General features: G+C 47.4%; 1 protein-coding gene across 6 annotated transcripts in view; it reads left to right on the forward strand.

Annotated features, from left to right (window-relative positions):
* Positions 1-1,358: 1,358 nt before the first annotated feature.
* The window catches only part of pcdh1b (protocadherin 1b), a 138,306-nt gene continuing 114,164 nt past the window's right edge, over positions 1,359-25,500 (forward strand). For 3 of the 6 annotated variants that reach the window (XM_046406738.1, XM_046406739.1, XM_046406737.1), the window contains exons 1-3: positions 6,755-7,659; positions 12,351-13,182; positions 16,736-18,919. In XM_046406738.1, coding sequence (XP_046262694.1) covers positions 7,562-7,659; positions 12,351-13,182; positions 16,736-18,919 — 3,114 coding nt within the window. In that variant the 5' untranslated portion in view covers positions 6,755-7,561. Of the gene's footprint in view, positions 2,106-6,748; positions 7,660-9,833; positions 10,611-12,350; positions 13,183-16,735; positions 18,920-25,500 lie in introns of those variants that run through there. The other 3 variants (XM_046406736.1, XM_046406734.1, XM_046406735.1) reach the window with 3 other exon arrangements.

The raw sequence follows: 25,500 nt of genomic DNA on the forward strand, positions 1-25,500 counted from the left end.
TGTTTGTATTTTCCATTTTATAGGCTACTACTTATACTGCATGACATTTCAGAAGGTGTGTGTTTTACACACACACACACACACAACATACAGCTCTGTGTTTACTTAGATTACTACTTGCATTTTACTGCTTACTACTGTTTTCCCCCTGAATTCTTACATTTTTAAGGCCCAAACTTATTTTAAAATTTCATCTTTTCTTGTTTCTAGTGTGGCATCAAAAAAAAAAAAATACAGCTTGGAGTATTTGTCATATTTGGTTTGTATGACTCTAAAATACTCAATAGGCATTTTTTCTGTTAATTATTATTATTATCATTTGCAATTTAACAGCAATGGTTGTTTCCATAAAGCAAAAGGTGATATAATTTTTAAAGAATGCTTTTTAATTCTTTTTGAATGATGCATTTGGATTAGCTCCCTAAGCTGATGAAGCTGAAGCAGTCATATGCAAACACATAATCCATATGTTTTGTGTGTAATATCAGTGTACAGTAAGCTGCTTTGGGTAACAGCCTCCCCCACCACAAGCCGCCTTGTGCTCATATAACGGGCACGGTTGTAAAAACAGCCACATGTCGTACAAATATCTGTTTATTTCACACTACAGACTCCATTTTGTTGTGTTCCCTGCTGTCGCTGCTCCACAGTGGCGGGAAAAGCCTGCACTGTGAGCTCGAGCACAGGCTGCCCGTCACGTGCCGCTTCCCGCCTGTAGGTGGCGCTCAGAGCGCGAGAGACGGCCGCTTCCCGCTTCTCTGTGGCAGGACGGAGCCGGCTGGGAGAGAGGCAGAGAGACCCAGAGACGTGGTTCAAGAAGGGGGGAGAGATGGCAGGAGAAACACGGAGCGGTACCGAAACATGTAGTTACTGTATGTACGGGTGGAGGCGCAGCCGGAGAACCCCGACAGTTGGGGCTTTGACCGCGTGAGTCAAAGAGTACAGAAGCGGATAAGTGTCATACCAGAGTGCATGTGATTCAAACGTTTTCAAATCTTTAAACGCAGTTACACTCCTTTTTAATTTGGAGTGATGGAGACTCCGAGCTGCCTCTGCCGCCTGCTGAAAAAGCAGCGGCTCCGGTCAACGATGACTGATGGCGGAGAAGAGAAGTCACCATAAAATCAGGACAGAAAATGTGGGAAAATCCACGAAGAGTTAGTTGGGGTGGATGCTCGCTCCGCCCGCGCCCTGCTCGGTGTAGTGTATAGAGAGCGTATACAGGAAGGAGGAGGGGGGAGATCTGGGTAGAGACCGAGAGAGATAGACCGGGAGAGAGAGACAGAGACGGAGAGACATAGACCGGGAGAGAGAGAGAGATACCGAGAGACATAGACCGGGAGAGAGAGACAGAGACCGAGAGAGAGAGGGAGAGGGAGGGAGGGAAGCGCGGGCGCAGCCGTTTGGAATCACTCCACTTTCTCATCACACACAGTGCATCCGCGCGACCTGCTCCGTGCTGGACCGGGAGGCGGACAGAGTTTGAGGCTGCAGAGCAGTGACCGCGCTTCAGGGTGGAAACTAACCGGATGACCGCTGCTGGCAACTGCCGGACCTACCGGACCTGGTGTTTCTTGCTTGGGTTGTTTTTTTTAAACCGTTTTTTCCTCCTTTTCCCCCCGCGTCCCGGAGCTCCGTCCGCTTGCACCACCATCACCACCTCCACCCCACCGGCTCCCAGAGCGTGCCATCAGCGGAGGATGCTGTTGTCGCTGTCTGCGCAAGCCCCCCGTTGGTAACGTTTGTCCCCCTGCACGGAGTAGCAGTGAGTGAGCCCCGGCCCGGACGGGTGATCCCCCGGCTGGGCTCCAGCTCCAGCCGTTCCCCCGGAGAGAGGAAGGACCTCCGGCTTGACGCGCAGCGCTGGTCACGACAGTAAAACTGGACTGCAGTTGTGAGAGGATTTGGAGGAATAATTACCCCTGTCCTTTCGACTGGATTGTTTGATTTGTTTAAAGGTCTTTTTTTCGACGTGGATTGTTAATTTCGTTTCCCCCTCCCCGGAGGTTTGGAGCGGCTCCGCCTGGGTACCGAGGAGGAGCGGAGCCTGTAGCCGGGCTGGAGCGCTCAGAGCGGGGGAACCACGCAGCTCTCACCCGGTCCAGGTAGGAACTTCTCCCCACAGACCCGAACCACACTGAACTGTATTCCTAGATCTTTACATAACACTTACTCCTGTGACATATATTTTATATATTTTCATCTAAATCCTCCTGTCAGTCAGCCGCTCTGTAGGAGACGCTTTACGCACGATAATAAAAACACTTTATTTTCAATTTCGCCTGGCTGAGCACTTGTAACTTAATTAAAACAACACATTGTCGACGGAACATGGATCTCTGCAGACAGTGAAGCGTTTGTAACGACCGAGCAGCTGCTTTTAAAACACTTGTAGGTAAAATAAGCCCATTTAGATCGAATGAATGCTCATATTCGGAGTCTAATCTCCTCTGATGGGTATTTTACCTATATTACACTACAGTGCTATTGATCCGTATCGATCCCCTCAACATTACCTCAGTGTCTGTCAGTAATAAAGCTTCCTGTGGGGCACTCTCAAACTGAAAACTCACTACAGTAATCTCGTTCAATGCATTTCAGGAAGGATGTACAGTAGGCTGCAGCTCCCCGTCGTGCATATAGGAGCATCATCACAGTGGGGTTTCATTATGGCTTCATCTGACGCCTTAAGAGTTCAGCGGGGACTCTCAGTCTATAGAGGAGAATATAAAATGGCAGTTAAAAAAAAGCTGGTCATTATAATCAGAGCTTTGTCTTCCCACTGTAATATTAGAGCTAATGTGCCTTCAGGGACTCCTGGGGCTCCTTAAAGCAAAAATACAACAGTCCATTCATCTGACTGCTCATAAAGCAGTCACACAGGCGAGGGAGCGCACATCTCTCTCCATATCTGTTTCTCTGTAAACCCTCACACAGCACCTGAGGCCTCCTGGGCACCTGTAGCATCAAATTTAACACCTCCACGTCCGCACCCCCTGCAGTGAGCTGTATGTTCTGTTCACATGCAAATAAAGGTGGTGGAGTTTCAGTGTACACTGTGCATGTGGACGGGGTGTGGGTGGGTCTGGCGGGGGGAGGGGGGGTTGATAATCCAGTGAGCACGTCACCACCTGAGAATCCAGTCCGTCTGGTCGCTCCAGTCTGCGGCTTTCCAGTCCTTCCCCCTGCTGTGGTGGAGGGAGAGGAAGCGGATGGGTGTTCGACCTGCTCCACATGACAGAGAGAGAGAGGGAGCGAGTGGGGGGGGTTGGTTATTTACATGCAAACTGCATCTGCCTTCCCCTCACAGAGAGTGAGCTGTAGTAGGAAACGCCGCCGCCACCACCGTGGCCATTTTCAAATAACCCCTACAGCAGCGTTGTGTGAAAGCGCTCATGGGAAACATTTTCCATGCCTTCACGTGACCTTTGACCCTGGTCCCCATTTACCCTGATAGCATGAAGACACTTGTGATGTTTCGTGGGACTGAAACCTGAGACTTGGACAAACCAGGTTGGGTCTTAGCAGGGATGTGCAGCACGGCTGAGCGGGGCCCGTGTATTTCCTGGAGGATCAGGAATTTTCTGTGTTGGTAGTGTTTTTGCAGAAAATCTGCAGCAGGTTTTTTATTTTTAGTGTCTAAAACTAGTTAAAGAAAAGCCTCGTTTGTGGTGGCTTTGAGCTGCAGTTGAACATCTTCACATTCCTGTCAGGAAAACATTGAACAAACGAATAAAACGCACGTTAAGGCCTCTGTGGGTTTTGGTCAGACTGGAGGTGATCCGCTCTGATGTCTGCCTCCGTAAATGCATATTCGGGCTCGTTCGGCAGTGCAAGCGGTTGAGGTGGAGATACTCTCGCTGAGGTTTGCGGCCGCTTTGGACGACAGACCCTGCTGTCATCCGATCTCCTGCCGAGGGCCGAGGTCTGAGGTCTGAGGTCTGATGCCGAGCTTTGGGATTCCTCTGTGCCTTCTCTAATTTAGAGAAGAGTTTGTTCAATTTTGACCAGATAAAACAACAACAAGCCTCATGGTTGCCCACGGCTGTGTGGGAGGGGTGAGGTGGAGGATTAGTCAGCAGGGAGGGGAAGAGGAGGGGAAAAAGATGAAGAGGAGGAGGAGGCCGTTCTGCACATTTCTGCATAAAAATTGGCGATCTGAGCGAGCCGTGTTGTTAATGCCCGTCATTAAAATGGGAGCTGGGAGAGTGGAAATGGGTTTGGGGTGTGAAATGGAAGCACACGCCGAAACACGCACACACACATACACACACACGTGCGTGCGCACACAGACACATACACACACACTCTCGCTGCTGCTCTGCAGAAAACGAGGCGTCCATGCTTCCGATTAAAGAGTTTTCATGGCAGGTTTCTTCCTCTTTTTCGGTTCAAGTGTGACAACAAGCACAAGAATGAAGAAGGCAACTGTTACACTCTTCCAAAGGCTTGTTAGCACGTTTTGTACCCCATTACTTCTTCTTCTGTGGTGTCCGCGTGTGGCAAATGAGCTACTCGATTTTTTGGGAGATTTTGCAGAATGTTTTATTGGTGGTTCGGTTACCATGAAAAACAAAAAAAGCTTGATACTGACAAAGTGCAGACAGGTGATGCAGACACCTGGTCACAAAACACTCTTTAAACGACACATTGAACTGTAAGCAGTGTGTCTTTGAGATGTGTTTTCTTATCAGTGCATTTTTATATATTAATAATATTAATAATTAATTAGTAATTCAAACAAAACTAAAATAAAATAAAATGCGTCGTGGCCTGGACCGTCCAAAAAGCACTCCGATGCAGCCTTTTCATTTTAAAAAGCTAACAGTAATTATTGAATGATTTAATTTGAAAGCATCTCAGCGTCCTTCCTCTGTGGAAACAAAAAGTGTCGGGGAGGTGGCGTGTGTTGCACTGTTAGCTCCAGGTAAAGACATCGCTGCCCAGGCGCTGCTGACTGTCCTCACAGTTGACGTCCACCTTTCTTCGTTCTGTCAACGTCACGTTAATGACTAACATTTAGAAAACGGCTTGATTTTTATGAATGCGTAAAGATCGAGATTCTCATGTGAATCGATGTTTCTTCTCAACTCTAGAGGGCAACACAAATGGCCATTAATTGTCTTTCTAATGAGGGACGAGGACAGGAGACATCAGCCGCTGTCCACGCCACTAAAGTCTCAAGAGTCAACGTGTCTTCGAGCTGTTGTCGAGCAGGTGTGAGTGTAGACGAGCCTGCAGAACAGAATTTCTTCCTCACTGGGTTTTTTGTAAGCGGGTTTAGAGACGATTTAGACGGCGCGTGGGCTTCGCTGTTCTCATGTCTCATGTCTCTCTTCAGCTGACACGTCTCCTTCCCTCACTCTGAAGCACTGGGGTCATCCCACATAACAAGTAAGAGAAAAGATTTCCGCTTAGTGTCTTTGCTTTGTGTGTGCATAAGATTACCTGAAGGTGCTGAATTTGGTTGGAGCTGAGTGTGCTGACAGTGAAGGACTGGCACCAGAGCCCACTTTACACTGTGTGACAGCAAAGAAGCCAAGTGCTCCATTCATCCAGGAGGCCTTTGAGAAGCACTGAGAGCATAAATTAATACTTAAAGATCAATTAGTGGCCTTGACTTTCTCATTTGACGGTCAAAACTCTATTTGATGTTCATAATGCAGGCGTACTCACAGCACACACTGCTGCATTTAACAGCCTTCGCTCAGCTCGTCTTTTGTGTCAGGCGTTTTGAAAGGCATGTATGAGGATCTTCTGACCTTTGAATTTGAGCACAAAAATGGATATTGGCTAAAAGTCTAACTAAAAGTCCTGTGGAGCTGGGCTCTGATCTTTCATCGTGTTTTCCATCCTGCCGTAGTCTGACATGTGGAATGAATATGTTGCTGTGGATTTAAAACTGATGATGCCTCAGTGTTACTTCATACCAGCCTGCTGTTCATCTGCCATCCACTCCCATAATCCCCTTCTGCTGCTGCTGCCAGTGGATCAGTGTGTGTGTGTGTGTGTGGATCAGAGGTTAGACAGCACATCCTGTCAGCAGAAGGACACATGTTTGATCCCTGATCTGGTCCGTCCTGCCACAGTGCCTCTGGGCACGACGTCCAGCACAACAACACACCAAAGCAGTCATGAAACCATTTAAAGCAGTGAGTCAGCAGAGAATAATCCAGAGTTTCCTGTCTGACAGTGAGATGGCCGTCATGTGACGCCGCCTCAGTCTGGTTGCGTTCTCCGCCGCAGAGTGTTGACACAAGGTGTGGACGCATTCATGAGCTGTGACACAATGCAAAACACCTGCTGCTGTGTGGAGGGCCGGAGCTGCCGAGACTCACGTCTGCGCTTCGTGTTTTGTTCGATTGCTGATAAATTCATGTGAAAACGTTCTGACGCCGTCCACCTGGCGTCTCACTTTCGCATACTTCAGACTCTTCGTACTAAAGTCAAGTTCCTTTGTGTCTGCTTAGCGTTGGGACAACATGAGGCTGAATGGCTCTGGCAACAGTTGGGTGCTGCATCTGAATGGGGAGGATGTGTGTGTGAGTGCGTGTGTGTGTGTGTGCTAATCTGAATCCAACAATGGTGGTGAATGGAGTCATTAGAGTAATCCCCTTTGTGCTGCAGGGCGGGGGACCACACACACACACTCTCACACACACACTGGACTGTCCTGAGTGTTCACTTTGACCATGAACATCCTGTCCTTCTGAGATCATAAAACATCAAAGTGTCTTTTGATTTTCTGTGTGTGTGTGTGTGTGTGTGTTGAATTCCAGGTCTGGTATGTGTGACACAGCAGTGTGGGACATTCAGGGTTCTTGGGTTTATATAAGGAACACACACCTGCACTCTCGCTCTGTCATTTAAAAACACACCTGTGAGGTGAGACAAAAACTTTCAGAACTGGTTTCCAGTTTGGCTACTGGCCAACAGCTTTTGTTGGCAGATTCCAGAGAACAGTTGTCGTACTTTATTGGTTTGTAATTGGTCTCATAATGTTCTTGTGTAATTGTAGAAAACATCAGCGCAATCATAAATGCTGTGACGCACATGAAAACATTTCACTTCCCGCAAACGGCAGCTCTCTGCTCTGATTGGAGGAAGCAGCTTCTCTCTGATGTTTCTGTTCTAATGAGGATCTGCTGCTGAGTTCACCAAAGGTTTTCAGTGTGTCTCATTAAGGACAAACAGTCCTGAAGAGTCTTGAACTCAAAACGGGTTGATGGGAACAAAAAGTAAGTTGACATTTGATGCAAAGTTCTGATACTTTTTGCTCAGTACCAAAATTGTCTTCAGGTTAGATACTAATATGAAGCTTAGTTCTTACCTGCAGAATAGCTGATGTATTAAAGCATCAATGTCCACGGTGGAATTTCATCGTTTCGATTTTTTATTATTTTGCTTTTTTGAAAGAAGATCTATTTTGTCGACCAAATAGTAGTTAAATGTACGACATTTGCTGCCACTAACATTTAGTACCATTACTTCGTTGTGATGTACTTCCTGTGAGAGAGATTTGGGGTGGGACACGTGTGAAGTAACCAATGAGCTGTTTGTTATGGAGACGAAGGAGACGCGGTGCAGCAATACAGATGAAGAACCGAGACGTCCCACGGCTCGCTTAAAGCTCAGCCCGGCTGTGAGCCCAGTCCTCAGGTCAGTTCACACTGCAAGCCAATCAGATGTTTGGATTAACACGATTTGTCCTGTTTCTCTGTGTTGTCCAGTGCCGGCGTATCCCGGAAGTCAGATGTGGTGTTTCAGAACAACGTGTTGTCGGTTTGTAGCGTAGATGTCCTGAGTGTTAAGCCTGTTTTGATTCTCATTGATCCTGATTGGTCTGTAGCTTGTTGTATCACTGACGTCGAGTTATTGAGAGCTTTTAAAAATTTTAAGAAGCAGTTGAAGCTTCTGCAGACAGCCGAGCGTCTGTGTGAAACACTGTGATGTCGGTTTTGTTTGGGCTCCTACACACCAATATGTGATTAAGACCCAACTTGTATAAAAGTATTGATCAGTTTGCCACAAACTGGACTGATCATAAAGTGTTATTTCATTTTATTTAAGTTTTTTATAAGGACAACAGACATTGATCAACATTTCTGTAACTGCTGGTGTTGGCCACCTGTCTGATGCTCAGCCGTCGTCCTTTAGCACGATGAACCTGTAACGTGATAAAAATACACCAGCCCTGCAGAGTGCAGAGTTTTTCTCAGAGTGTTTAAGGAAATCTTTTATTTTCTATGCGTTGTATGGGCCGTCTGTGGACATGCACGGTATGTTGTCATATTTCTCATGTCTGGCCTTAATCAGGCTCCAGAGAGGTCGTGATTGATTTGTTGATGCATCGCGAGGAGCCGAGTCGCAGCTTAACGTGGGGGCAGCTGCTCTTTCTGATGTAATGTGGTGTGTGGTAGTTAAACAGCGTGATGCAGGTGGGGCATTGACATGGAGACACACACTGAATGTGAATAGTGAGCACACACAGTGGGAGGCAACGGGACTTTGAGCTGCTTTGTGATGTATGGACGAGTGCTGCAGCGTGGACACGCCTGCTCCCTGTGGCCTCCATTGTGTCTGTCCAGGAGTCCAGCAGTTCCTGCCCGGCTCCTTACACATGGAAATGTTACTGTCCTCATAATGTGTTTGCACTGAAACACACATACACACACACACACACACACACACACACTCAGGCTGGCTGATGAGAATCTCTCAGACTGTGGGAAAAAAGACGTGCGTCCCAGAGGAGACAAACGCTACATGAGAACAAACATGTCAACATGCGACTTCTCACGACCCGAGAGCTTTTTCAGGACGCTCGGATTCTCTCTGTTCCAGTTTACATTCCAGGCCTCATAATTCACACGTGGGCCTCACGGCGGTGAATGAGGGCCAGTCAGCTCGCATTTCTGTCACGTCTGGTTGCACAAGTTGTGAGTTTCAGTTGCACAATTTTCTGGTTCCAAGCAAGTGTCTTTTTCTTACAGAAACTGTCTTTAACTGAGCCAAGGAGCCAAGCTTTTTTCAGTGCTTTGTGAATAACCCACAGGAAATCTGAAGAGTTGGTTTTGTTTTGACCGATCACCAGGAAACTGAAATCCAGAAACTGTTTTACAGTACACATTTACGGTATGTGAAACAGACATCAGTTTATCAGTGTTTTAAAAGGTTCAGTGACCTGGCAAGATGAGTTTCAAAAACTCCAAACAGACCAAATCTGTCAGGCTGCACAGGATGTGGAGAATATTTACATTCAGTTTGAATGTTTCACTCAGGACAGACAGCATAACACAGTTTGTGTGTGACACCATTAAAATATCTTGAATCCAGTTTTGCCATCATGTCGCTTCAGGTCATCCTGAAAGCCTCCTTTCTTCCCTCGTGTGCTTTATTTCCTGGTTTTTATTGACCTGCAGGCAGAACATGAGGTCAGCGCTAAACAAACTCTCCTCTCAGGACAAAGCGGCAGTGTGAGGTTTCATGCAGAGGTACGAGGAAACACACGTTTAATCATTTATCACGACTGATGTGTTCGATGACCTGCAGGCAGAGCTTCTCCACCTCTGTTTACACCACGCACTGTGGTGCTCGACGTCATCACATCGTACACGTTTTAAAAGTAAGAACCGGTTCGGTTCAGCGGACAGACGGATGTCAGGCAGTGAACAGCGTTTTCTCGGCTCCGTTTCCAGGGCGAAATGCCACAAGGTCAGAGGTCGCTGCTTTGGGGTTTTGGCAGCTCGGGGAAAAAAAGTGACAAAAGAAACACACACAAACAGAGGTATGCACATACACACTCACACTTGCAAACATAGTCACAGCCCCGCCCCTCCACGCACACACACACACACACACACACACTCATTCACATTCAAACGGAGGTAATTAGGTGTGAGTGTGTGTCACAGCAGGGAGTAGCAACAACAGTGTCGAACATTTGCTGCTTTCAGCCTCTCAGCTGTTGGGATTTTCTGCCAGGAACCAGTTAGCATCAACCTACAGTTAGCCTTAAAGGGACAGTCCGCCCACAAAAAGACAAGCTTCTGTAAAACAGACCTTAAATCAAATGAGTTTCTGTCATGAGTATGTACTTTCACTGTCACCGTGTCTTGACATTTTAGTTTGGAAAGTGCTCATCAGCAAAAATGCCCACTGACTTCACAGGCTCAGAAAATACAAGCCTGCACACCTACACACACGCACACACACACACACACACAGCTCAGTACTACACAGTGAAGTCGGTGTATTAGTGCTGCAGAGGATGGATGATGAGGAGGAGGAGAGAAAGGAGACTTCCTGCTTCCTACTCTGCATGCTGGTCCATGTAGGTGTGTGTGTGTGATTGTATTCACATTAAGAACATTTTGTGTGTGTGTGTGTGTCTGTGTGTGTTCCTTTACAAATCAAGGACGTGAGGAGAGGGAAAAAAAAAACTTCAGATTAACCTCAGCGACCCGCCGCCAGAAAACTCCTACAGCACGAAATACAGAGTGTGTGTCTGAGATGAATTACTGCCAAGAAAAAGAACAGAGAGAAGAAAGAGAAAGAAGTGGAGGGGCAGAGGAGAGGAAGAAAGACTTTCATCCAGCTGTCGTCAAAATGTGAATCGACAGCCTCTCATGGTCTTACATGTGCTCACACTTTGAGTTTTATTTATCTGCATAACACAGAATTGGTCTTATTTTTCATTCAGACTGAGAGGAAGGAAGGAATTCTGATTCTGATTCTGAGTTTGAAATCTGTGAGAGTCTCTGCAAGCCTTCAGATGTCTTCAAAACCTGAAACTGGGAACTAAGTGATAAACGTATTTTAAATTTGGCCTTGTGAGTCTGGGCTGCCCATAAGGGTCCATTTGACCTGCCAGATGTTTCTAGCAACAACAATAACAATAATAATAATAATAATTTGTTTTTGCTCTTTTGGGAGGTAAAATGCTCTTTAAACATGTAGCATCGGTTGTTACGGTGAGTTATTTTTGTGGTCTCAGACCTTCAGTCCATTAAGGGAATCCTCAGGATCTGAGCACCAGTTTACATTCTCACAGCACAGACGGTAGCTGTTTCATCTTTCGGCCTGTTGTCCTCCGTTAAGTTTGACATTTGGTCCTCCAAAGAGTTCTGTCATAGATAAACTTACAAAATATTACCCTCATTTAGCGTGCCGCTCCTGTGATGGGACGAGGCCACCTGTTTGAACTTTCATTCTTGATGATTTGTGTCACTTTTCAGGGGAACAAATGCTGTGAAAATCTTCTAGGAGAGACAGTAATATACATTTGATTTGTTTGGTCCAACCACGGCAGAGAAGCACTTCTCTTCTCGGCCCTGAAGCCGCCACACTCGCATTAGTCCGATGACTCAGCCGTGGCCTGATTTACTTACAACGGGGCCTGGGGGCGGAATAAGCTGCTGGGCCTCGGCTGACCCCCGTTACTCCTGCACTGTGGTCGTTTCTCTGAGCACACACACTGAACGTTTGCATTGCGTCCGGCGGTCACATTTTGAGGCTTGAATCAAACTGTAGACTGAACTTACCATCACGCATTATTTTTCTTCGAGACCCAACAAAAAACAAATCTTTCTGATTCTGATTCTGATTCTGATCTTTATTCAGGAACATGCAGCGTGTGAACAGTTTGTTCGAGACCCCTGAGACCCCCTGTTGTCTCTTAGAGAGGGCACACTGACTTGAAGACGTTCACTTAAAAACAGACTCAACTCTAAACGTGAGACTGACAGTCTGACAGACGTGCTGTGAGTCACAAGTGGATAATGAAAAGTTAAACATCACCATGTTGTTGTTGTTAGTTAGTATTTTCTTCCTTTTGTTGACGACAACACAAACCGTATTTGCACTCTTGTCAGTCTACATGAGCAGGCCTCTGCAATACTCTTCACACAAGCTGAAATATCTTTGTGTTTTTATCAGGATACAAAGGCGTAACAAAGAATTAAGTATAAACTGCTGAGACTTGCAGCCGTCTGGTTTCTTCTCTCGTCAGTATTTTTGCTCGAGTGTCGCCTGCAGCAGCGCTCGGTTTGTCTTCCTGTCAGAGCGGCGGACTGGCAGCGGGAGGAAGTCATCAGTCTGTGCTGCTCGGCTGCTCTCTGCACACGGAGACCAGGCCTGAAACCTCGGAACCCTCAGGTCTCGCAAATAACTGCATGGGACATGTTTAGTGGCCCAAGGAGACGAATTTGACCATCTTTTCCTGAACAGCTCTGACATAAATCTGAGCCTGGAGCAGCTCTGTGGATCCTAAGTCAACTTTCTGTTATGTGGTGCTGTCGGAGGAGAAGTGACGCGCGGTTTCGCTAATCTGTTCTCTCTGTCTGTTTCAGAGCGGTGCTGTTGGGTGGAGACATGGCGGCGCTGAGGTGGGAGGTTCTGCTGTTCCTGGCGGTCGTCCTGCTGGTGTCCTGTGGCGCTGCGCCCACCGACATCCTGTATCGGGTTCCTGAGGAGCAGCCGCCCAACACGTTGATCGGTAGCCTGGCGGCGGACCAGGGCCTTCCCGATACCGGGCACCTCTACAAGCTGGAGGTGGGCTCGCCCTACCTGCGGGTGGACGGAAAGACCGGCGACATCTACACCACCGAGATCCCCATCGACCGTGAGACGCTGAGGGACTGCCGCAACCTGTTTGAGGGCGACAAGTGTTTCCTGGAGTTTGAGGTGTCGATCACCGACATGGTGAAAGGCATCGGCTCGGGGCCGCGGCTGATCGAGGGACGCATCGAGGTGCTGGATATCAACGACAACACACCGCAGTTCTCCTCGCCCATCCTCACCCTGTCCATCCCAGAGAACACGCACATCGGCGCCCTCTTCTCCATCCCCATGGCCACGGACAGGGACGCCGGCGCCAATGGCGTGGCCGAGTACTCGCTGAGCACCGGGCCAGACGCCGACCAGCTATTCACCCTGCAGGTCGCCGTGGACACAGACGAAAAGCTGCCTCAGCTGGTCGTCATGGGCAATTTGGACCGCGAAAAGAAAGACTCATACGACCTGAACATCCGGGTGGTAGACGGCGGGAAGCCGGCGAGGGCGAGCAGCGCTCTGCTGCGGGTCACCGTCACCGATCAGAATGACAACGCCCCCAAGTTTGAGAGGAACCACTACGAGGCCGAGCTGCCGGAGAACAGCCAGCAGGGACACTCAGTGCTGCAGGTCAGAGCACACACACACACACACACACACGCACACACTGTCAGTTTGTCATTAGTTTCATTTTATCATTAACTAATGCAATAACTCTTTACATTTTGATAAATTGATTGACAGGATCAATAATAACTCACTGCTTGAATGACTCACCCACAGCTTGAAAAGATGTCACTGAGACCGATTTAATTGATAATTGATAACTCAACGTAATAAAAGTAATGAGTGAGCGTGACCGCTGACTTTCCATGACGTCACCGTCAGGCCCTTAGACCTCTGCTGCACTTATTGTAGCTCACATGGAGTTTAAAAACTCTTTTCTCTTCCAGCTCTGAACAGCACTTATGGTGTGAGACTCCAAAGTAAACATTTAAAATGATCAGAGTGACAGCGATGATGGACAGAAAAACTAACATCAAACAGCAGAAATGTGAGCGAACGTTCAGGCATTCAGCACGAAGTGAAAGTTTTAGCGTTTGATCAACATCACGGAAAATTCAAGGGGGAATTCAGGGATCCATGAACAAGGCAAACGCTTGTCCTCACTGTCACAGCTGAGCATAAATTTGCTTCTTTTCTTGAGTAAGAGTGTAGGTGTGATTCAGAGTCAGTCCGTCCCTCCTGATGTCGGAGTGCTCCTCCAGAGTCCAGAGTTTTTCTTGTCACCAAACACTGCAGCACAACCTTTGGCCCCGCTGGTGATAACACTGAGCTGCAGGACAACACGACGCAGTGACTGCACATAATGTGCTGCTCAATTACCCGTACAGACAGATGGTGCGGGTGGAGGCGAAGCAGGGCGTGGGATCACCGTGTGTAGTCACATATTAACCACTGATTCAACTTCACCTTTGAGCCGTCCGGCGGGGCGGTCGGCGAGCGATGTCGCCGTGAGCGGGCGGAGCAGGAAGTCTGAGTGTAGCTCGGTGAACATCCAGCCTCCCAGCGAGCCTCGCATGACTTAATCTGAGTCAGTCATGAGATTATCCACGGGGCTTATTGGTATTATTGCTCTGGATGTGGCTCATTGCATTTCAGAGAGCCGCAGAGTTCATTTCACTTAACGTGCGTTCTGAGGAGTGATGCTGACTGACGGCCCTGACCTGCTTAAATCGTGCATATCCCCGCCGTTTGATTCGCTCTTTAAAGGAGCAGAACGCTGCATGTCTGAAACAGTGAGCTGACTTCACCCATGTCTTCACTCAAGGTCCACGGAAATGTTTGATTTAGCAAATTTATACACAAACAGAAAATGTTTTCTCCGTGCTGAGTCATCATCAGAACGTGCATGTCGACTCAGGATTTCATTTAAATGTTCACAAACCACATAGGCAACGGTCAAAGTAAAGTGGGGCTTGGCATGAGACTCTCTGTTCAGATGAAATATTTAACATATCTAAATGGATACATGACTGATTAATTATTAAGAGGTCTGATCGACAGACAACCTCACTGCTGATTCAAATGTTGCCCTTGGACCCGATTGGTTCACTGAAGCATGTGACCTCACTTTTCACGTTTCGGAGCCCCGCCCACTTCAGAGGAGCAGGAAGAGCTCGGAGGAACACAGAAAGCTGTTGTGTCTGTTCTAACCTTAAACTGAGCGAAAAGTATGTGTTTAAATAACCAAGAACCATAGGATTTCTTGGATTGATTGGGTGAACTATGAAGTCAGTGGTTTAATTTGACCAATCAGAGGTTTGGGTTCATAAAGCGGCTAAAACTTGACACGCTGGTCCACTCGTTTCAGAAGCCATTTGGCCTCACTGGTTAATTGTTAACTGGGAGATAAGCAGCGTCTGTATTTGCTGAAGGCCTCACAGGGCGGCCTTGGAGAGCAGCCAGTGCAGCTCTGGCCTCATCACCGTCACCTCAACTGTTCAATACACAATTCTCAGCAGCTGTCAATAATTCACTGCTGTTTGGTGATGTCTGCTGCTCCCAGACACACCGGAGGAAAGGAAATCAATGGGCAGGAGAAATTATAATTTCACTTTCATGTTTTCTTTAACCTTAACCTCTCTGACTTGGCTCAGTGAATCCCACGGTCGTCCCCGGGTGCAGCCTTGATGGTCTGTCACAGTCTGTGATCTCGAGCGAGCGGGAAAGCAGATGTTTATTATGTGGCGGTATGAACCAGAGCCTGTGTTAAGAAGAAAATACCACAGAGATTCTGCTGCATTAACCTTCCAAAGCCAGATTCTCTCCTTAAAGTAAATGTTCTCCTGACTCTGCGGGTTTTATGGCTGCAGCATCCCATCAAATGCGTTTCAGTGCCCCAAATTTCATTTCAGCATTATTTTGTTTCTTGGAGAAATGCTTGACATTTCGATTGTCATGTGTAGTCAGTGAAGATATCATCAGATAGCAGCCAGTTAACGCAGCATAAGTCACTGGAATTTGACACAGATCCCTGATTCCTGCGTCCTCGGCCCAAACATGAGTTTTATCGTTTGGTTGTTTTTTTTTTAGAACTGAAGTTCGTCCTGGCTCAAATTCATTCATGCTTCAAAGGAATACTTAAAAACCCCTAATTTCATTAGTCTAAGTCCCAGGTGAAGCCTGCAGAAAATGCTGAAGCGGCAGCACTGGGGACATTTAAATCGGCTATTCAACAGTGAGTTCATTTAAGGCTACACGCCAATTTACATTTCTGAATGAATGCAATTAAAAAGTATTAGATGTGTGGATAGAACGGTGTCCTAATGAGTCCATCCTCAGTGATATTTTGCTGACTGATAGAACCTCCTAACTGACTAATTACCTTCATGTACTTTGGGTTTGGGCGTATGAAGCCAGACTGTGGCCAGTGTTGGTCTGTCCTCTCCGGGCTCCTAATGGGCCCTGAGGAGTTGGAGCTTCGCTGATAATGAGGGGAACATTAACATTCACTCATCTGCCTATTAGATGCCGCTGACCTGCTGCATGGCCGTTAGATGTTGTGTGAGTGTGTGCGCTCAGCTTTGATCGTGTGTTATGTTTCACACACAGCAGAAAAACTCCTCCCCCTCAGCAAAACACAAAGGAGTTTGTCGTGTCATGTTAGTAATGTTCTTTGCAAGTCAAAGTAACTAAATCATTAAGATGTAACTGAGGTTACGATGGGAATATGGCGTGTTCAAGCTGCTCAATGAAATGAGAGAAATAAAATCCAAATATTTGTGGCTGACTTGCACCTGAAAGCAGGACACAATGAACAGAGTTTGATACTGAAGTTTGAAATCATTACAAGTCAAAATAAAATGACACTTTTATTCACTGAAAATTTCCTGTCTGTCATCAGAACTGAGTCATGCGTCCAACTGATTGTGTTGTTGTGGCTTGCCTTTGTATATTCTGCAACTCAAAGTAAATTTCAGTTTTTGACTATCTTGAAAGATTTGAATTGGTCTTCTGATAAGTTTCGAGGTATACTCGAACAAACTCAAACATCTTGTAAATATTGTTTGGAGGAGTTCATGGTCAAGTCTCTCTAAGGACTAAGGACTGTTGTTGTACAACCTTTTTGTGGTGAAATGTGAGCCCATGAAAAGGTAAACCTCTTTTTTTGCCATTGTAGGTCAGAGCCAACGACGCAGACACCGGCACCAACGGAGAGATCGACTACAGCCTCCACCAGGCCTCCGACACTGTCCAGAGGCTCCTGCGCATTGACCGCTCTACGGGCATCATCTACGTCAAGGGCCTGGTGGACCGTGAGGAGGAGAACTTCCTCAAGTTCTTTGTGGTCGCCAAAGATCGTGGACCCAACTCCAAGAGCTCCAAGGTCCTGGTGACCATCAACGTCAAAGACCAGAATGACAACGCACCAGCCATTGAGATCCGTGGTATTGGCTTGGTCACACACCAGGATGGCATGGCCAACATCTCCGAGGACATGCCCATAGGCACGCCGGTTGCGTTGGTCCAAGTGTCGGATCGTGATGAGGGGGAAAATGCGGTGGTGACGTGCGTGGTTGCCGGCGATGTGCCATTTCAGCTGCGACCTGCCAGTGAGTCAGCCAACGATCGGAAGAGGAAATACTTCCTGCAGACAACTACCCTGCTGGATTATGAGCGTGTTAAGGATTACAGGATTGAAATTGTTGCTGTGGATTCTGGGAATCCAGCCCTGTCCAGCACCAATTCTCTCAAAGTCCAGGTTACAGACATGAACGATAACACGCCAAACTTTTCTCCTTCGTTGCTTGAGGTGGACTTTCCAGAGGGCAACCAGCCAGGTGACAAGGTGCTGGATGTGTTGGCTACAGATGCAGACAGCGGCACCAATGCAGAGCTCGTCTATAGCATCATTGACATCCCTTCCACAAGGCTCTTCGAAATTGATGCTGACACCGGAGAGGTTCGTGTAAAGAACTTGCTGGATCGGGAAGAGACGGAGCGGTATGAGTTCCGTGTGGCAGCAGCAGACAAGGGCGTTCCTAGCAAAACTGGCACCGCTACAGTGATGATTAACGTTCTGGACCGCAATGACAATGACCCCAAGTTTATGCTGAGCGGCTACAGCTTCTCTGTCATCGAGAACATGGCCCCGCTCAACCCCGTTGGTGTGGTGACTGTCACTGATAGCGATAAAGGGGAGAACGCCCGAGTGAGGCTGTTTGTGGAGCCGGACAATGGCAAGTTTGTCATCCAGAACGGCACAGGAACCATCCTGTCAAGCATCTCCTTCGACCGTGAGAAGGAGAGCACCTACACCTTCCGCCTGAAGGCTGTGGACGCCGGTGACCCACCCCGATCCTCCTATGTGGGTGTGACCATCAATGTCCTGGATGAGAATGATAATGCCCCTTATGTCACCAAACCAGCCAACTCCTCCTACACATACATGTCGCCTGTCACCCCACCAGAGACCCGTGTGGAGGTGGTAGAGGCTGAGGACATTGACTCTGGACCCAATGCTGAGCTGGTGTACACCATCACAGGTGGCAACCCTTATGGCCTGTTCCACATTTCGCCCAGCAGCGGGGAGATCACACTGGCACAAGAATTCACGGGGAAGCACAACGGGCTGCACCGCCTGGTGGTCAGGGTCAGCGATAGAGGCAAACCTCCACGCCACACCACCGCCCTGGTCCATGTTTTTGTCAATGACACAAAGACCAATGTCTCCCTCATCGAGGCGCTGGTTGGACACAGCCTCTACACTCCGCTGGACAGAGACATTGCTGGAGATCCCAACTACGCCCTTACTCAGCGCAGCAACATCCTGTACGGCAGTCTCGCCGGTATTGCTGGTGTGATTCTGGTCATTGTAGCAGTGATGGTCATCAGACACCGCCTGCAGAAGGACACCAAGAGTGGGTACCAGGCTGGCAAGAAGGAGAGTAAGGACCTGTATGCTCCCAAGCAGGGCCCTAAAAACGGCAAAGGGAAAAAGAGCAAAAAAGGAAAAGCTCCTAAACCGATCAATCCACTGGAGGAGGAGGAGGAGGCCACCCTGCAGAAAGGCCACAAATTCAACCTCATCAACGACAATGTCAACGACAGTCCCAGAATCCACTTGCCTCTCAATTACCCCCCGGGAAGCCCCGACCTGGGCCGCCACTACCGCTCCAACTCCCCCCTACCCTCCATCCAGCTGCAGCCACAGTCGCCCTCTGCCTCCAAGAAGCACCAGGCCGTTCAGGATCTCCCCGCCACCAACACCTTCGTGGGAACGGGCGACAACAACTCCACAGGCTCCGACCAATATTCGGATTACAGCTACAAGGCCAACCCACCCAAATACAGCAGCAAACAGGTAGGAGACTACGCAAACACGGCAGTGTACCGCGGGGACATTTACTGGACCGACGGGGTGTGGTAGTCACACTGGAACTTGTTTGGCACAGCCAATATTCTTCCACCAAAGCTGCACTGATTCTCCTGCACAGCACCCACTTCCAAACGGTGGTTTTCTCTTTTATTTTTGGTTTGGTTTGGTTGTGTTCACCATTTGTGTTCTGTTCAGTTTTTTGTTTGGACACCACAATATTCACACCATGAAGGAGTACATATGGGATAGACCAAATATGGGTTTAACCGTATTTAACTGCTGGTATTTGTAGACCACGACCCCCAAAACGAACTCTGTTGATCCAGAACACGCCAGAGGGTTGTTTCAGCTGTATGTTCGTGTTGATTTTTTTGTCGTTTCACAATAGCACATTAAAAACAATTCTTTAAGTGTTTAATTAAGTCTTGCAAAGCAAATTTTGGTAGATTTTCAAGAAAACTGCTACTACAACAACAAGAGAAGACGTATACAAATCCATATGGGTCTATCCTTAGCTTCTGTATGTTTTTCCTTTGTTGTATTTGTGTTCAGTTTTTTATCAGTGGGTTACATGAAGGAGGTTTTTCCTCTTTTATTATTCTCAAGTGTTTCGAGTCTGGAGTTCTTTTTCCGTCCACTGAAAGGTTCACGATGACATCCTCATTAAGTCTGAATGTGTTTTTGTCTTCTTCTTCTGGTGAGCTGACTTGAGGTTTTAAAGCTGCTCTTTATGGCCGGATCAGCTAGTTGAAGTGTGACAAAGAGTGACTGTTAATTCCTGAGTCAGTTTGGTACCCATTTTTTATTGTTCCTTGGCTTTTTTTGGCCAAGAACTAGACTGGCTGAACAGCACTTTAGAGTGTTTCCATCCAGTTCAGACCGATTTAAGGTAATTTCAGCTCAGTCAGGGAGCAAAGCAGTGAGGAAAGAAAGAAAGGGAATTTGAGGGGGGTAAGAAGCCTCTACAGTATGAAGTTAAAGGTACACTAAGACTAAATACAACCATTTCTTAAGCTCGGCAGCTCCTGTCAGGTCAGCTGAAATACGACTTTTAATTTTGCTGTGTTCCCTATCACCGGGGTTTAAAAGTCAATTGTTTGCACAGATTAATGGCAGGTAATTTTCCAGGCTCCCGCTTTTGCCTTCTTTTACGCCGAGTGCCTTGCTCTTGTATTTAATGTACAAAATGGGAATGGGAAGGGGGGTGGAGGTGAGGGCCATTATCTGCGTGATGGCGACAAGCTTTCATGCCACATCGACTGTTTTGTTGGTGTCAAGAAAATGAAAATGTCACTTGCACTGTGAAAACCCTGGAGACAATCACATTAAGGTGTCGTCGTGGTGATCAGACTGTACGTTCACGTGCACGTCATGTCAGATGTTTTGTTCTGTACTTTTTCATCTGCTGTTTATGTTGAAACATTACTGTGTGTCGTGTGTGTGTGTCGTGTGTGTGTGCCTAACAAGGGCATCTCCGTTCTCCTCTGAATACCTGTACCAAAGACTCTCTCACACACACACACACACACACACACACACCTGCATCTTCACCGTCATCACCATTGCTCGTGTGGAGCTGTAGCTCAGTCCGTGTTTGGTCGGTCTGGCAGACTTCCTGCTGAGTTAATATTTAGACTGTTAACACTTGAGCTCGCAGGCGTCACACTTCACGGCTTCGACACGGATTTAAAGCCACGCGGCTTCATATCGACTCCATCACACACCTGCTTAATCATGTACTCTTCTTCTCTGGGGAAATATATGTACAGTGTTTCTCTTTTTTGTTGTGTTTTTTACAGCTTAAAGCGAGATTTTGTTTCAATAAACATGTTGCTTAAACGTTAGAGTGGCGCTCTCTTTGCATTCACTGGGTGGGGTTACAAACAGGAACTGGGAACGGCGGGAAGGCTGCAGGTGGAGGTACAGAATGGCATTTCCGTTTCCATCCTTCACACGTGGGGAGAAAATGCGATGCACATTTTCAGCTGTGTCTTTTAAGTCTAAATTTAATCCGTGTTATTGGCAAAGTGTGTTCGTGCGTACGATGAATTATATATAAAAAACATGGACAACAACTGGCCTGCAAAGAACTCAGAGATGAAGACTAAATAGACTGAATGAATAATGTAAGAGCTCACTTTATACTGTACATGTTTTATAGGCACACATTGATGGATGATCAGTGTATTCATCCTGCTTTCACAAGTCGAGAACAGATGCACAAAGACGTCTCTCAGAGGGACATTTCATCATCATCATCATCATCATCATCATCTTCATCATTAAACCGACTCACCTTTCCTCTTACCTGGGGGGCTGTTTATCCATCCAGACAGTTTTGGTGTGAGCTGCAGAGTTTTGCAGAGACGTCGGCCTCCTCGTCACTGCGGCTGAAAAACTCAGCAGCCCTGTGCCTTTCCAGAAACCATCACCCGGTTACTCGAGAAAGGAAACGTGAATGTACTGATGGACGACAGGCCAGCTAACTAAGCTACCTCAGCTAACTAGCTAGTGAACGTTACGGTTCAGCTGAGGAGGACAGCACTGATGTTTATGTCCCGTCTGTCCCGGACACGAGCCTCTCGTCCACGAGTAGCTGGGTGGTGATGCAGAGAGAAAATAGTTCCTACATGAAGCTGTTCACAACAAAGTCTGTGGTGTTTTTCTTTTGGGGTTTTAGGTGTGCTTTTTCACACATGTACATATACAGAAAGAAGTTGAGGTATTACTTACTGTGTATGACTGTGCTTGCAGTAAAACTCCTGTACTAGAAATTTTGTATCATGTATCATCAGGTCAGTCAAGTAGTTTAGAAGAAGTGCATACTCAGTTACTCTCCACACATCATTTAAATCATTTTCTCTTCATGACAGCCCACATGAACACATGAATCATATTGTCTGCATCTTCAGCTTCCAACCTGTTGGCATGTGGCCTAAACACACACACACACACACACACACACACCTTTGGACTGTGTGCAAACAGCACAAAGGACAGACATCAATACAACAGCGAGCAGGTGCTGATCCTGTGGGGGTCAAAGGTCAGACACGGTTATGAACAGCTGAGGGTGAGGAGGTCAGAGGTTAATGACGTGTGACTCCTCCCCCACATTAACAGTCCGACTGCGTCCCTCCTGCTTTCCACTGACCAGCTCGGCTGTCTCTATGGTAACGCAGTGACCTGTGTGTGTGTGTGCGCACGCTGACTCATAGTACTCACCCCCCTCAGCCTCCCCCACCTCCCTGATCTGGTCCTCCCTCCATCCTATCCAACACAATCCCTCCTTCTATGGAAAGCTCTGCCCTTTGAATGCGGAGGGATGAAGAGTGTGTGTGTGTGTGTGTGTGTGTGTGTGTGCCTGTCATTCACTTTATATAAGCCCTGAGCTGAGTGTTTGTTCCTCTCTCCCACATGCCGACTGTGATTTCATGGACTGCAACAGTCTGAGAAAGGTCAAAGTGTTTTCAGTGCTGTTTTAAAGCGAATTGGAGACGTTTAAACCCGTTTACTGCCTTAAAACTTTAGATTTTTGGACATGGTAGAGATGCTGATTATGAGCTCTGGGAGTCTGGAGAGGAAAACATCACAAGCCACGACACACTGGAAACATTTGATGGAAACACTGAACACCAGAGGCAGCCTGCGACAAATTCCTTCTAACCTGGAACTACTTTTCTGTAGGCCAGCGTATCACGGCGCCCGCAGCCCTGCTCTCATATCTCGGTGCCTATCAGCCGTCTGAGCGAGAACAGGAGGCTGCAGCCTGTTCTCACAACCACCACTTCATCCAAATCTGCATTTTTCCCTTCTGCTGTTTGATTCCTAATCTGTTGGGCACACATAGTTTCTGAGTGTTTTGCTCTACAAGTCAACAAAAGGCTTGTTGGGTTAACGTCGGCACAGCTGAGGGAGGCTGAAACGTCTCAGCACCTACTGGACCGACCGTCATGTTCCCCAGAAGAAGAACCTCAGTAACTCTGCTGGTCCTCTGACTGTTCTCCCCCTTCGTGATGGTGACCACGTGAGGCCTAATAAAGCACAGAAACACACTAATAAAACATGTAAAAATTGAATCCTGATAAAGTAAGAGCTCCAAACTGTTTCCACCCGTGACAACACACCCACACCGAAGCGGCTTTCTGTTCTTGTTCTGAATGGCTGCTGTTGGACATCAGAAACACGTGAATCAGCCACTGAGATCAGATTCTCGCTGTGGTTCCAAACAAAGACGTGAAACACTGGATTCTCTTTAAATGACACAACCTGACATACCTGAGAGAGACTTTGGTTGGATTGTGCTCAACTCAAAGTCATATCTTGATCATCTTTGTGATGACGGCTCACATGCCAAACATACTATCAACACTTTCCAAGAGTTCTTTACAAGAATGAAAGAGCCCCTCTTAACTGCAAAAAATATCAGAAGATGTCACTTTTATCCGAGCCAGCAGCCTGGATGTAATCATGAGCATCCAGTAACACGACACGCCCAGAAACATGCGGAAGGCGTTTTCCATTCCACCAGACCTGCTAATGATGACGCTAAACGCTCGTAATCGCCTTGCTCGGCTGCAGTTAGAGTCCATTAAATGATTACTGATTTAAAGCAGGTGTTTCTAATCTCAAACGTGTGTTTCTGCTTGTCCACAGAGGACTTCCTGTTTCTCTGTATTCCGGCTCGCCGTCAGAGAAGGACACCGTAATGGTGACCATTAGAGGCTTTTTCTCCCCAGAAAATTACAGTCATTTCACTTCAGAGCCTAAAAATGTGCTCAGGCAGGGACGGAGCGTCTGTCATCAGTCAGACACAGCTGAGTGGACGCTGTGAAGTACAAATACTCGCTGTGCTCACACGTTACTTCAGCTGGAGTGTGAGTGACAGCTGATTTCACTGCAGGTTTCTGCTGTAGCTTAGAGGCCGTTTTCTCTGCTGTATCTTAGAAGAAGAGTTTTCACGAACTTTACCTGAAGGTTTTACTTCCTGGGCCCCGCGGGTCTCTGCTGTCGGCCTGAGGACAGACTCTCAGACGAGTGGAGCGGACGTCCGGACAGGTTCAGCATCAGGACGCGGGCCGCCCACGCCGAACGTCTCAAGGCGTGTTTCGTCCTTGTTGCTGATTGGCAAACAAATTAAGATGCTTACTTTCCTTTTTGCGATCTTTTTTCCACCTCTGCTCATCTCCTCTTCAGGCGTCCTCCAGCACAGAACAGTTGCACAACATGTCTTTAAATTTCCTTCAGGGAGGACTTTGGCCTTCGGATTAGATGTTGTGGTGCAGCAGGTGCAGCTGATGTTACTCAAAGTGTTTGTTTTAGTCAGTGAATCTGATGTCATCTGGACATAAGAATGAGTGAGCGGTTGGTGCAGCAGGTTGTACTCGCTCAGGTCACAACAGGTATGAGATGCTGATCCATCGCTCAGTGTCTGCAGTGTCGAAGGAAGAGGTGGGCCTGCCTGGTCACAAAGGGGTCTTTGTCACACATACGCCCACCCACACACACGCACGCACGCACACACACCCACACACACACACATACAGATTTTTTTTCCTCCTTAAATGCACACATTCCTGAACACCAACATCACTCGGCACAACATAATCCCCTCAGCCGTCTGTGTGTGTGTGTGTTTGAATTAAATGAAGTTATTCTCAAAGACATTTACTTCTCTGCTCTGCCAACATCATGTGACCACTCGTGTCTTCACTGAGCACGCTCCATCGCACGACTCTCAGGTGTCGTCTCTCTGCAGGTTAGCTTAGCAGCTCACAACCTGCCTGCTGACGTCAGGACGAGTCGGTTTGGCTTCTTGTCTTTGATTCTCTTGGTTGTTGAGCCGTAAAAACAGATTTTTCATTCCTGCAGAACTGAAAATCACTTTGAGGACTAAAACGTGACTTGTGTGTGATTTTAACTGGACTGATCTCTGCGGTCATCAGACTCAGCTGTACTTTGTGTTAGCATGCTAACCCGCTAAGCTAAGATGACTACATGGTACCTCCTGAACACCAGCCCTGTTAGCATGTTGGTGTGCACGTTACCAGAACGTACACGCATGTTCTCATGCAGCAAACTGACAGGAAAAAGAGGGCAGCAGGAAGGAAGAAAGAAACATGAAATCTCGTCAGTCTTGGCTCTTTTGTTCTCATGCAGCAGTTTATTTTAACAGATCTATAGAGAACGTCGAGAACCGTGAAGGAACTCCTTCAGCCTCCCATTCAGCCGCTCTCTCCATCTCTGTCTGTGTCTGTCTATCTCGGTCGCCCCCTCAGGGCTGTGATTGTGTTTGAGCCACTGAGACGACTCAATACACAGATCAGAGAGTGTGTGTGTGTGTCAGTGTGTGTGTGTGTGTCAGTGTGTGAGTGTGTTTTACTTTTATGTGGAGCCAGAAATCAAAAACACAAGAAACATAATTTGCTTGTGTGTGTGTGTGTGTGTGTCACCACCTGCTCCAACAACACAAGTGAAGTAGAACGGAAACCTGCCTGAGGCCTCACACACACACACACACACAAACACACGGGAACAAAACAGGCGAGCGACAGTAAATGCATGCA

The sequence above is a fragment of the Scatophagus argus genome, chromosome 12 (assembly GCF_020382885.2).
Source record: "Scatophagus argus isolate fScaArg1 chromosome 12, fScaArg1.pri, whole genome shotgun sequence".
Taxonomy (NCBI): domain Eukaryota; kingdom Metazoa; phylum Chordata; class Actinopteri; family Scatophagidae; genus Scatophagus; species Scatophagus argus.